Source organism: Ascaphus truei, chromosome 6 (genome assembly GCF_040206685.1).
Source record: "Ascaphus truei isolate aAscTru1 chromosome 6, aAscTru1.hap1, whole genome shotgun sequence".
In the NCBI taxonomy this organism is placed as follows: domain Eukaryota; kingdom Metazoa; phylum Chordata; class Amphibia; order Anura; family Ascaphidae; genus Ascaphus; species Ascaphus truei.
This window is the reverse complement of record NC_134488.1, coordinates 106,392,889-106,406,820: the sequence shown is the minus strand read 5'-3', so window position 1 is coordinate 106,406,820 and position 13,932 is coordinate 106,392,889. Positions and strand designations below refer to the sequence as shown.

At 45.1% G+C, this 13,932-nt stretch overlaps 1 protein-coding gene across 1 annotated transcript in view; it reads right to left on the bottom strand.

Moving 5' to 3' along the window:
• Positions 1-10,770: 10,770 nt before the first annotated feature.
• The window catches only part of LOC142497592 (ferritin heavy chain B), a 3,721-nt gene continuing 559 nt past the window's right edge, over positions 10,771-13,932 (bottom strand). The window contains exons 2-4 of the mRNA XM_075605611.1: positions 12,354-12,500; positions 11,712-11,837; positions 10,771-11,133 (exon numbers count right to left, since the gene is read on the bottom strand). Coding sequence (XP_075461726.1) covers positions 10,978-11,133; positions 11,712-11,837; positions 12,354-12,500 — 429 coding nt within the window. The 3' untranslated portion in view covers positions 10,771-10,977. The remainder of the gene's footprint in view (positions 11,134-11,711; positions 11,838-12,353; positions 12,501-13,932) is intronic.

The window sequence follows — 13,932 nt, the reverse complement described above, 5'->3', positions numbered from 1 at the left end:
ACAAAAAAAAGATATAAGTAAAAGATAGGGAACCCAGACTCACCCTGTGCTAGATTTAGTGTATGCTGTGCTGTTTTTGTCATACACTAAATACATTGTGCAATTATTGCCCACATGGGCTGCAAACAGCACAGGGTTTCACTAAATTCCTCCCCAAAAAAGATTCCCGTAGTTACGTTTTTATTACATTTAATTGGGATAGTGTAAATATGGGTTGGGGGTATAAATTAGTCGGGTAAAGCTTTTGAAGTGTTATAAAATATTGAAAGGTAATATTTTAAAAAGTCTATAAAGCTGAAACAGCAATAAATGTAACCACGTGGGATATATTTGTTTTTTAGCACCTTCAGGGCAGGGGAGGAGAATAATACCTTTAGTATCACTTGGCTCCACATTACTAGTAGGGCGTAACTAGTAAAAACTGTTTATGGCAGTTTTATTCCCAGGGAACAATCTGTTGGGATAAGAAATGTAGAACCTGAACTGGCCACTGCTTTATAAATTAATTGCAAACCATTGATGCAACAAAGGAGTTTAATGCTACGTCAGATTAGCCCATTTAAAGCAGCAATCCAAGCAGGCTTTTTTGTAATTTTTTTTTACATAGGATTAAAGCAGGGGGTCTCCGGAGCTGAATCCCGTTCATTTAAACTCTGGGGACCCCATACTTTCGGAAATACTGACCTGCGTAGAGAATGCCGGTAGCCACTCTGGCTCGCTATCTGGGTTCATGTAATGGCAGCGTTTCAAAACAGAGTGGGTTACGTGTTGTGGTGTCAAATGACTCGGTGAGTGTCGAGTCATGTACCAAGCAGAAAACTAAATATATTTACAGTTGCTGATTTCCATTACCCATCTTCTGTGCCCTCTGCTTCTCTTCAAACATCATTCCTCTGAATCTCCAGTCTGTTACTGCTGCAAGGGCGGTAAAGATCAACCAAATCAAAATGGCACCCAAAATCAACATGGTAGACCATTCCATTTGGAATCAGTGTATGGACATATCATTGGATGATATGACACTGGTTTTTTTTGTTTGCCTTCCCCTGGATCAATAAGTATAGATATAGGATAAAGTATCTGTTTTCTAAAGTTAGCATTGGTTGAACTTGATGGACCTACATCTTTTTTCAACCTCATCTACTATGTAACTATGTAAATCAACATGGTAGACCATTCCATTTGGAATCAGTGTATGGACATACTAGGTATCTATAGACAGCTACAGGACTGAAACACTGGTGAAACAGATATTTAATAAGTGAGCTTATGCTCCCTGAAGGAGTCTAATCATGGAAGGAACAGATGTAACATGCTGAGTCATTCTATGAACCTTGTGTTTTGTGCTGAGTCATTGAGTGAGGAGATTAATTTTCTAGCTATAGAAGACAGGCAGAGACTCATGAGATCTCCATGCAGCAAAACAGTAGCCGCAGTGGGAAAAAACAGATTTCTCAAAGTTTTTTCCGTTTTTGGTCTCATGATTTCTATAAAAAAAGATTCAAACAGAATTAACTATGCAAAAAAATGACAGAACTTAAAAATCACACCTCACTCTGTCTCTCTGCCCCTTCACACCTCTGTCTGCCCCCTCACACCTCTCTCTCTTTGCCCCCTCACACCCCTGTCTCTCTTTGCCCTCTCACACCCCTCTCTCTCTCTCTCTGCCCCCTCACACACCTCTCTTTCTGCCCTCTCAAAAACTCTCTGCTCCACCCCCTCAGACCTCTCTCTCTCTGCCCCCTCACACCTCTCTCTCTCTGCCCCCTCACACCTCTCTCTGACCTCTCACACCTCTCTCTACTTGCCCCCTCACAACTCTCTCACTCTGCCCACTCACACCTCTCTCGTTCTGCCCCCTCACACCTCTCTCACTCTGCCCCCTCACACCTCTCTAATTCTGCCACCTCACACCTCTCTCTCTCTGTCTCTGCCCTCTCACGTCACTCTCTGTCTGCCCTCTCACACCTCTCTCTCTCTGCCCTCTCACATCACTCTCTCTCTCTGCCCTCTCACACCTCTCTCTCTCTGTCTCTGCCCTCTCACATCACTCTCTCTCTGCCCTCTCACACCTCTCTCTACTTGCCCCCTTTCACAGGAGACCAGGACTTTTTACAAATTTATACCGGGATCATTCACGAGGCAAAACAAGGTAGTAGAACAAAATGAAGTTTATTCGGGTAAACCCGCGTACACACAATGAACACACAAAATACAGACGAAATACACACTTACTGGGGGTGAAATCTAGGCTCTAATAGGTGCATGGCGCCTGCTTTGGAAGGCTTACCCTGACCGGGATATACCCCCGGGCTTCCTGGTCCTCTTTTCGGCTAAAGATCCTAGCCGCGACCGCTACGTTCAATTCTCAGAACCTGGTCCTGACGCCTGACTTAGTCTCTGCAGGGCAGACTTTCCTAGCTTCAAAACGATGCCGGTTGCTCTGCTATTCGTGACAGAGCAACATTGAAAAGCCCGCCCTAGCTTCATCAACACAAGTCAATAAATGATCTGGTTGTCTGACTGGGGGATCTCCTTACATACCTTCCACTGAGCGATGTTCAGCATGGAAGTAGGACCAATCAGAGCGGGGGAATTCCCTCCCACTAGCCAATAGGAATAGGGGCTCGTCCTTTGGCTGACGACAGAGGAGGAGGCGTGCCAAGCCGGCTCGAAAAGCCGGGTGGGCGGGAAATACGAATTAGCCAATGAGAGATGCGCCTACAAGCTGTATCTCCCTCGGCTAACTCATTGCCATTGGGCAATCGCCCTTCCTCGCCCATCAAACTGTTTTCTCACCACTGGACATCCTCTCTCCTTTGAACTACGGACTCTATGCAGACATGCTGGCGCCTAGGTAGATGCCCGGGCAGACTGTATAGAGACTTATAAGAAATGCCCCAAACATAATAAAACATAGTTGAATACATAATATGTCTTGGGGAGACCCATACCTGTGCGGGAAATGGATCTGGGATATCTGAGCTCGAAAACCAGGAGTCGGGGGGACACTGGGCAGCCCCGGGGAAATTCAACCCACGTACCGGCAAAACATGACTGCTCGCCGGGGAGAGTTAGGGGACTACCGGTAACTTTGGCCCGCGAACTCCTGCAAACAAAATAATTGCACTTCTACCCAAATATCCCACCTAAAACCCACACTCAAGAAGTTTCATGTTTCTGGGGCAAGGGGAACATGAAAAGTGGAAAAGCAGGGGACTCTTTAACTTTTACATGTCCCCCTAGCTTTTGGTGCTATGTAGCTGCCAGGGACCCATGGGTTTCAGGGGTAACCAGGTGGGCTTAACCTTTAATGTACAGCCTGGTTACCCCCTACCGTCATACTCCCTCATACCTCTCTCTCTCTCTGCCCCTCACACGTCTCTCTATGCCCCCCTCACAGCTCTCTCTCTTTCTGCCCTTTCACTCCTTTCTCACTTTTCCTCCTCACACCTTTCTCTCTGCCCTCTCACACCTCTCTCTCTGCCCAATCACACCTCTCTCTCTCTCTCTCTCTCTCTCTCTGCTCCTCACACCTCTCTCTACTTGCCCCTCTCACCTCTCCCTACTTGCCCCTCTCACCTCTCCCTTGCTCTGCCCTCTCACACCTCTCTCTGCCCCATCACACCTCTCTCTGCCCCCTCACACCTCTCTCTCTCTGCCCTCTCACACCTCTCTCTGCCCCCTCACACCTCTCTCTCTCTGCCCTCTCACACCTCTCTGCCCCTCACATCTCTCGCTACTGCCCCCTCACATCTCTCTCTACTGCCCCCTCACACCTCTCCCTCTGCCCACTCACACCTTTCTCTCTGCCCCTCACACCTCCACTTCTCCCCCTCACACCTCCACTTCTCCTCCTCACACATCTACTTCTCCCCCTCACACCTCTACCTCTTCGTCTCCCTCACCTCTACTTTTCATCCACCTTTACCTCCCCTCACCTCTCTCTCTCCCCTCACCTCTCTCTCTCCCCCCTCACCTATCTCTCCCACCTCAACTCTCTTTCTCTCTCCCTTCTACTGAGCATTAATAAAAGATCGAAGTCACTAACAACTCTCTTTCACATGTGTAGTAGGTGGTCAAAGTGGTTTAAAACCAACAGCACTGTGCTTAGTTTCAAGACATTGTAAACTAGTTTCCCACTGAGTCACATGTTTTTTCTTTATAAACCCTTATTCAGTATTTATCTTTTAAAAAAAAAAGAAAAGGAGGGAAAACATATATATAAAAAAAACCCCTATTTCTTTAAAAAGAAAAAGGAGCCGTAAATCTAAAGTAAATATATAATATATATTATAACATTTGAAACGTAGTTGTACTTTATAAATTCGTACCTACGTGCTTCGGCCACTGTCTTTAAAACAATAGCACATTTTTAGTGACTGTGACATTTTGACTGATGTAACATTTTTATCTGCAGCTTGTACTAGAAGAAGTTCTCTGAGAAAGTCTTGCTGTCAGGAGACATATAAAAAAAAGGAAGTTCGGGGCACGATAGAATGTTTTGTTTTTTTAAACAAAACAAAGCAGCTGAGGTTGCAAAGATGTCACATGAGCAGGGATAGTGGATTCAGGTCATGGGACGTGTGACTCCGACACGGTTAAGGGAGGAATGATGAGGAAGGATGACGGGGAGCTGCTTTATAAAGAGGATTTTTATCTTGAAAACCAAGCTCAGTGGGTTTGTGTTATTGGACCTCTCACCTAATAGTCTCAACATACGTTAAATGGCTTTGATAAACCACCTTTTTCCTTTACTGTGTTTGGGTTATCAACAGGTATTTTCCACCACTGGTAACTTAGTCGGACCTCATGGCGCGACAGTGTGGCCGATTTTTCACTTGATTTGGTCACGTGATGGTCGGGTCACGTGCGCGGTTCAGCCAATGAGGGCAAACCGCTCACGTGACGTCACGGGCGCGCCCCCAAACATTGAATTCGAGCAGCTCCTGGTCGTGTCTCCTCCTCCAGACCCCACAGGCCACAGATCGCCTGTGCAGCAGGCGTGCGACGTCATGCGCTCCATCGCCCGCGTCTACGATGTACAAGCCCTAAGGCTGCATCCATAGTTGTGAGCGATGGCTCACGCGGCGCGAACAAAAGCTGTATCGGGCCGGCCATAGTGCACGCAAAGAAGCGTGATAGCACGGCAATTTTTAAAAAAAAAGACAAATTGTTTTGTTTTCTTCGTGCGACGGCCGCGTCTCGTGAGCGGTTCAGCCAATGAGGGCAAACTAGCCTCATGATGTCATGGCCCCGCCTCCCCGTCACAAGCGATCTGAGGCCACGGATCGCTCAGGCAACAGGCGCGAACGACACCATGCGCTCCGTTGTGCGGACCAGCACTATATCCGCGGCCTTAGATTGAAAGTGGGACTATAGGCTAGCAGTAAAGAAGTATTGGTAATCTGGGTTTATAAATACAAAAAAGTGGGACTCTGAACCCTTTAATACCATCATAGTTTGACAACTGGTTTCACATACGTTAGATGCCTACATAATAGGATTATTAAGGATGGTCCATTAAAGAAAAGTAGTGTACTGTGGTATTAAATCCAAATACACAAATTCGTTCACCAATACACAAAGCCAGGTACAAAAAAATAAATCCTTTTTGTACACCCCTAAACTGGCTATCATGTTATTTGTGAGAGAATACTTATTTCACACCCCTTCGTAATGAAATTAAACAATCAATAAGGAGCTAGAGTGAGCAGTATTGTGCACTTACTGTACATGTCCTTTTGGACATCTGTATCTAGGCCTGGCCCAGACCTTAGGGAGAGGACTCAAGTTCTAAGCACACCCTTAAATATAGATTGTTAGGAGTATTACAGCGCAATATTAACACTTTCACCTAAAGAGGCCAACAACGTCTTGCAGACTAAGGCAGCGAAAGGGTTAAGTCAAGAAACAAATGAAAACAGCTTTGTTTTAGCTTCAACATCCCAACTCCAGTTTCTTTCTTTTCCTGCTGTGTGCTTGATAAGAATATAATATTTGGGGTGGGGGGGGGGGAATGTGAAAAAAAATGTAAGAGTTAAACTTGGAAAAAGTATTTGCCCCTCCAAAATGTAATTTTTCCCAGTTGTATACTAATCTAAATGTCTATTGAAGGGATAGCTGAGGTGCTTGTTATTGTACATTTAGATCTGAAGACCGCTTTCTACAGTCTGAGTTGTTTAAACAAATAGAGGATGGTACCGATGCTAGCCCGTAAAGTAGACAGAACAAAGGTAAGGTAAAAGTGATACAGTACTGTTCATGTGTAACTAATGGTTTTAAAGAGTGCAAGCTTTCAGAACTAGTAGGGTCCCTTCTTCAGGCTTATTGCTGGTAATAATCTGCCTGGACAGGACCTTAGTAACCCTGAAAGCTTGCACCCTTTTTAATCCCTAGTTGTATTGTATTGTATGTCTTTATTTATATAGCGCCATTAATGTACATAGCGCTTCACAGTAGTAATACATGTGGTAATCAAATAAATAACAGATAATATAAATAACAGATCATGGGAATAAGTGCTTTAGACATAAAAGTAACATTTCGGAAGAGGAGTGCCTGCCCCGAAGAGCTTACAGTCTAATTGGTAGGTAGGTAAAACGTACAGAGACAGTAGGAGGGAGTTCTGGTAAGTGCGTCTGCAGGGGGCCAAGCTTTATGTATCATGTGTTCAGAATATCCACAGTTCTATTCATATGCTTCTTTAAGCAAGTGTGTCTTAAGGTGGGTCTTAAAGGTGGATAGAGAGGGTGCTAGTCGGGTACTGAGGGGAAGGGCATTCCAGAGGTGTGGGGCAGTCAGTGAAAAAGGTTTAAGGTGGGAGAGTGCTTTAGATACAAATGGGGTAGAAAGAAGACATCCTTGAGAAGAACGCAAGAGTCTGGATGGTGCATAACGAGAAATTAGGGATGAGCTGTAAGGAGGGGCAGAAGAATGTAAAGCTTTAAAAGTGAGGAGAAGAATGGAGTGTGAGATGTGGGATTTGATCGGAAGCCAGGAGAAGGATTTCATGAGGGGAGATGCTGAGACAGATCTAGGAAAGAGTAGAGTGATTCTGGCAGCAGCATTTAGGATAGATTGTAGGGTAGACAGGTGAGAGGCAGGAAGGCCGGACAGCAGGAGGTTACAGTAATCAAGACGGGAGAAAATGAGGGCCTGAGTCAGAGTTTTAGCAGTCGAGCAACAGAGGAAAGGGCGTATCTTTGTTATATTGCGGAGGAAAAAGCGACAAGTTTTAGAAATGTTTTGAATGTGAGGGGCGAATGTGAGAGAGGAGTCGAGTGTGACCCCTAGGCAGCGTGCTTGGGCTACTGGGTGAATGATTGTAGTTCCAACAGTAATGTGGAAGGAGGTAGTAGGGCCAGGTTTGGGAGGAAGTATGAGGAGCTCTGTTTTAGCCATGTTGAGTTTAAGGCGTCGGAGGGCCATCCAGGATGATATAGCAGAGAGACATTCAGAAACTTTAGTTTGTACAGCAGGTGTAAGGTCAGGTGTTGAAAAGTATATTTGTGTGTCGTCGGCATAGAGGTGATAATTAAACCCAAAAGATATTATTAGGTCACCTAGAGAGAGTGTGTACAGAGAAAAGAGAAGAGGTCCCAGGACAGAGCCCTGGGGTGCCCCCACAGAGAGATCGATAGAGGAGGAGGAGGTGTTAGTAGAAGAGACACTGAAAGTACGATGGGAGAGATAGGATGAGATCCAGGATAGAGCTTTGTTCCGAATACCAAGAGTATGGAGAATGTGGTGGAGAAGAGGGTGGTCCACTGTGTCAAATGCTGCAGAGAGGTCGAGTAATATGAGCAGAGTGTAATGATCTCTGTCTTTGGCAGCATGGAGGTCGTCTGTTATTTTAGTGAGGGCTGTTTCCGTGGAGTGAGCAGTGCGGAAGCCAGATTGTAGAGGGTCTAGGAGAGAATAGGTGTTCAGAAAATGGAGCAAGCTAGAGAATACAAGACGTTCAAGGAGTTTTGAGGCAAAAAGCAGGAGGGAGACAGGTCGATAGTTAGAAAGACAGGGGAGAAGGAGTGGCTCAGTGAGTAAAGACACTGACTGACACTGAGATTGCTGCAGGGGAGCCTGGTTCAATTCCTGGTGTCGGCTTCTTGTGACCTTGGGCAAGTCACTTTATCTCCCTGTGCCTCAGGCACCAAAAACATAGATTGTAAGCTCTATGGGGCAGGGACTGTGCCTGCAAAATGTCTCTGTAAAGCGCTGCGTACAATTAGCAACGCGATACAAGAACATGCTATTATTATTATTATTAAGACAGGTAGGGTCAAGCTTGCTGTTTTTGAGTAATGGTATGACTGTTGCATGTTTGAAGGAGGATGGAAAGGTTCCAGAGCAGAGGGAGGAGTTAAAAATGTGTGTGAGCGTAGGGATTATAGTAGGAGCAAGAGGTTTTAGGAGATGGGAGGGAATGGGGTCAAGAAGGCAGGTGGTAGAGGGAGAAGAGGAGATCAACAGCGGCACATCCTCCTCTGAGTGGAAAAAGAGTCAAGGAAGGCAGGAGGAGAGTTAGGAAGAGGTGTAGGATGGGCGGAAGAAACGGAGGGGATGTTCTGCTGTATGGATTCCACCTTTTCCTTAAAATAGTCAGCAAAGTCCTGAGCGGAGATGGAGGAAGGAGAGGCAGCTGAGGGTGGTTTGAGTAGAGTATCAAAGACAGAGAACAGTCGGCGTGGGTTAGACTTGTGCATGTTGATTAGTGAAGAAATGTAGGCTTGTTTAGCTTGCGAGAGGGCAGAGTTGAAACAGGATAGCATAAATTTGTAGTGAAGGAAGTCTGCGAGAGTGTGAGACTTCCTCCAGAGGCGTTCAGAGGAACGCAGCATGCGCGTGTAGGAATTTAGCCAGGGTCTAGGGTTAGAAGGGCGAGTGCGGCAGAGAGAAAGCGGGGCATGTAGATCAAGAGATGAGGACAAGACAGAGTTGTAGTTCCTGACCAGGTTGTCAGGGTATGTAGCAGAGCTGAGAGGGGAGGGAGGAGCTTAAAGTGGACTCAAAGTCAGGTAAGTGAATAGAGCGCAGGTTTCTGCAGAACCGGGGGGGTAGATGGAGGTGGAGAAGGGGAGAAGCGAGATAGGGAGGATGAGATGATGGTCAGAGAGAGGAAATGGAGAAATTGGAGAGAGAGAAGTTTTTAGTGAAAACCAGGTCTAAGTAGTGGCCATCCTTGTGGGTGCTGGCTGCAGTCCACTGTTGAAGGCCAAAAGAAGAGGTTAGAGAAAGAAAGCGGGAAGCCCAAGGGAGAGAGGGGTCATCAATGTGGCAATTGAAGTCTCCAAGGAGAAGAACAGGGGAGTCCGAGGAGAGAAAGAAAGAAAGAGAGCCAGGATTGAAAGTGAGAAAGGCAAAAGGGGGACGAGTAGAGGTAGGTGGGCGATAGATGACCGCCACATGGACAGGGAGAGGAGAGACGATCTGGACAGTGTGAGCCTCAAAGGAGGGAAAAGCAAGAGATGGAGGAATAGGAAGGGTTCGTTAACGGCAGAGGGGGGAGAGCAGGAGCCCCACGCCTCCACCCCTGCCATCAGTGCGCGGAGTGTGGGAGAAAGAAAGGCCACCATAGGAGAGGGCAGCTTCCAGAGCAGTGTCATACTGAGTGAGCCAGTTCTCAGTTATAGCAAATAGGAGCAGAGAGTGAGAGAGAAAAAAAGTCATGTACAGAGAGGAACTTGTTAGAAAGGGAGCGAGCATTCCAAAGGGCACAGGAGAAAGGGAGAGAGAAGGGAGGGTGGCAGGGGATGGGTATGAGGTTGGAGGGGTTGACACCAGAAGGAGTAGAGGTTGCAATTGGCAGGCGAGGATGAGCGCATGTAGAAATAAGGCAGGGACCAGGATTGGGAGAGATATCCCCAGAAGCATGGATAGAAAGAGGATGTGTGAGGATGATTTGTAGGGGTGTTTTTTAGTGCAGGGGATATAGCTCTGTGGTGCGAGAGGACGCAGGTAAGAAAGGAGTTCATGTGAACTGAGAAGTGGGGAAGGAGAGATGGAGATATATGAATAGAGTTTGAGACATACTGAGGCTGGTAGAAAGAAGTGCATAATTTGAGAAGTGAAGTCACAGCAAATATAAATGGTAAAGGCAGTATCACAGCAGTAATGATGCAGTCTGGTATAGATGATTTCCTCCTTTCCAGCGTAGTTCAAATGCAGGAATCAGGGCCAGTTGGGGTGTTAGGCACTAAAGTATCACTTCTATTTTACTTGTGTTCTGTCAGGAATTTAATCATGAGAATCCCACTTTGAACATGAGCCGTGGAGGTTTTGTTTGGCGAGTGCATGAATTTATAGTCCATTGTGTAAAGCCTGTGTCAGCCAACCTTGGCATAGGCAAATGTGAGATTTCCTGAGCCAATTGTTTCTATTGTTTCTTTTGTCTGATTTATGCTCTCAGTACCATATTCTGATATTGGTTATTTAATGTTATATATGAATCTGTATACACATCTGTTGCTTGAGAACATGTAAATGGACTAAATATATTTGATCCAACAAAAATGTTACATATCACATGATCTTGTAATCACAGGTATAAAAGGTTGATAAAAACAAGTATTAAAAACTTGTAGGTGTTGCACCTCTCCCTCAATGTATTCAAACTACATAATATGTTGTCAAATGGAACCACACACAGTACGGACCTGCAAACTTTTATTTCGATAAAGCGGTTCATGTTTTCCTTCACCACAGCCCACTGACCTGTCTGTCCCCCCTCCACCTCCCCCCCCCAAAAAAAGGGGACGACCACAACACAAATGCAGAAAACCTTTTTTTTTATTGGAAACATGTTGACAAGCACAGCAACTACTGCATGATTTGGAAAGTTTATCACACAAGATTTCTACTGCCCATCATCCCCACAGGACAATCTGAGGGTTTGGGGAAGTTACATTTGTTCCAGAGGTATTAAAGATCCGTTTGTGTGATGCACAGTAGGCTGGCTGTATCCTCCCAGAGGAGAGTTTAGCTGCTCTCCCCCAGGGTGTGCTTGTCAAACAGGTACTCGCCCATTCCATTCTGGGGCACTCCCAGGCGCTTCAGGTTGGTGATGTAGTCGCCAAGCTTCTTCATGGACTTCACCTGTTCCTCCAGGTACTCGGTCTCCAGGAAGTCACAGAGCTGGGAGGAAGAATAAAATACAGCTTCAATAAATATGGCGCAGGAAAGAAAGTATTCTCAACATTATACAGAAACAAGGACGAGAGGAGAAATGATTAATTTGAACCAAGAAAGCCAAGGAGATTTAGAAAGCCAAACAATGTATTGTTCTGTTTGGTCGTCGGCATTCCTCTGATCTCATGTAGTGCTGAGCAACTGCATTCCTTTTGGCGAGTAGTGTGCGAACCAGCATGAAATATCTCAACGGATCCAGCAAGACTGGTTTTATAATTGTGATCTGAAGCTCACGTATGACATCTAGAACACTTCTACATTAGTCAATATGTAGAAACCTGCCAAAATTTTACAACAGTTTCTTGGCAATAAATCAGTTTGCTCACAATCAAAATGCTCACAATCAAAAATATAGGATTTACACAGGAGCTTTAATTTGACATTGGTCAAAAAGGATGAACGTGCTTGCGATTGTTGTTTGTCACTTCGCAACAGGGATAGCAAGACACTGTTTACTCTGCAGCTTCATGTAAGAGCTGGAAAATCTAGAGAGGAGCACTCCCTACAAATGCATAGATACTCACATGAGGATCAATCTTGTCAGCTGCCAACTTGTGCAGGTCAAGTAGGGCCTGGTTCACAGTTTTCTCCAGCTGGAGAGCTGCCTGCATGGCATCCAGTGTGTTAGCCCACTCATCCCGTTCTGGTTTCTAATGAAGAACAGAGAAGGTCAGGAACAATAGCGTTGGAAGTTATGGATGAAGACAATTGAGGACTGGAATACAATAAGAAATCGATCTAGGACATTGTTAAAGGAGTCTAGTACAATCCCAAGCAGAGTGTTTTCTTACAAACAGGAAGTCTAGTTAGGGTTATTGGCCACATACGCTTTTTATGTAGCTTTGTAAAATCATGCTTGGATTCAACTTTACTGCTGGTACCAAGTTGACTCTCAGGCAGTGAAGAGTTTAGGAGGAAGAGATTGGATATGGAAGGGTGTGTGTGTAATTCTCTGGATACATTAATACTGAGGTTGTAACTCAAGTGAGAAGTATTCTCCAGCACAGGAAACCTGCCTCCCAGCATAATATTACAAGAGCCAAGAGGGGGGTTATTAGTTAACTTGTGATCATGCTCTGATCTGTATTGATCAGAGCACTATTCCCCCCCACCCATCTCAGGACAGCTCTCTGCATTAGGGTCTGAAAACCTCAATCTGCACTCACCTTGATATCCTGTAGGACAGCACGCCCACCGCGCTTGTTCTGGTATTTCAGGAACTTCTCTGCATGCTCCCTCTCCTCGTGGCTTTGCTCCTTGAAGAACTTGGCCACGTGGTCAAGGGCCACGTCATCACGGTCAAAGTAATAGGACTGAGGAAGGAGACAAGCGTGGTGGTTATTCACAGCTCACAAGGAGGCAGGTGTCAGAGAATGCGCCTAGTTTTAAACCAAGGCAATAAAATAGTGATATATGCCTAGTATACAGTCAAAAAGGAAATAAACCCATCTATGCACTCCGTAATAGTTGCCTTAAAATGTTTTTTTTTTATTTATTTTTTTTAAATCACAGGTGACACACCTGAATTTTAGTACAAATTCAGCAGTTAAGCAAAATAATGTCTTGTTGTAGCACATTTTAGAAGTCTATGCAATGTTCTTGCCCCAGAACAGAAGGTAAGAGAATATATAACAAAACACTGTTTGGAAAAGTTGACCAATGCATTTGTAAAATGGGAAAACTCTGGGGTTTAGGAATATAAAAAGTAATGGCTCTGCATCTCTTATTTGTCACACTTTGGGACAGACTCACCCACCAGTACATAATAGCATACCCAACTCAAACTCCCATGTAAAAGTTAATGGTTAACGCCGGATCGGGTGTGACATACTGGGGCTTGATGAATTTTTGACCTATAACTAAAAACAAGCAGAAGTGACCCCTGCATAGTCATGTGACTGGTATGTAAAGACAAGATCAGGGTTCAATTAATGGGGGGTGGAGGGGCTAGCATTAACTCATTTTTCTGCTTTCCACATCAATTCCCTTCCATCTTAACCCTTTTGCTGCCAGAAAGGGCCTGTGACGCAAGTGTTATTTTTTAATGCACACAGCTGTCCCCCCCTTATTAAAAAGTAATAGAAGTAAAACCTGTGGGTTTTCACAGGATAAAATAAGTGAAAATATTTTGTTACCCTTAGCTGTGTCAGGCAAATGTAACTTTTTGCTGCTTAACCTTTCTGCAAGGGGGGGGGGTGAGGAAAGAGGGGAGGAAATCATATTTCAGGAAGTGAAAGATGTGTTATTCATCCTGTCCCCACTACAATGCAAGTTTCTCTCCTGCAGCAATTCAGTTGCTCCCTAATCTAGTGTTGGCTGGGAGGGGGAGGGCTGTCTTTGCGCTGCCCCCATCTGCTACTCTTTGTGAAAAACATGTCGTGGTTTCTTTAGTCACCACCCACAGCAGAAAATAAGATGGATAAGCACAGTACAACATGCAACCACGAGGACGCAAGTCCTCTGGAAGGCACGGATAAGAGGGGATGGGGGAGGATGAGGGAGTGAAATAATTACCCCCCCCCCCCCCCCCCCAAAAAAGTGCTGCATCACAAGCGGTATTTTGTTGCAATGATAAAGACTAAATAGATGCTAAACGCAGATCAAATAACACCAAGTTTTAACTAAATTTAATGTCAAATCTTAACAGTAGTTTTGTTCACTACATTAAAAAATAAAAAAAAAAAAAAAAAAAGTCAGCCAATTTAATGTAAATCAGGCTGTTTCTTACAGAGAACTTTTAGCCAG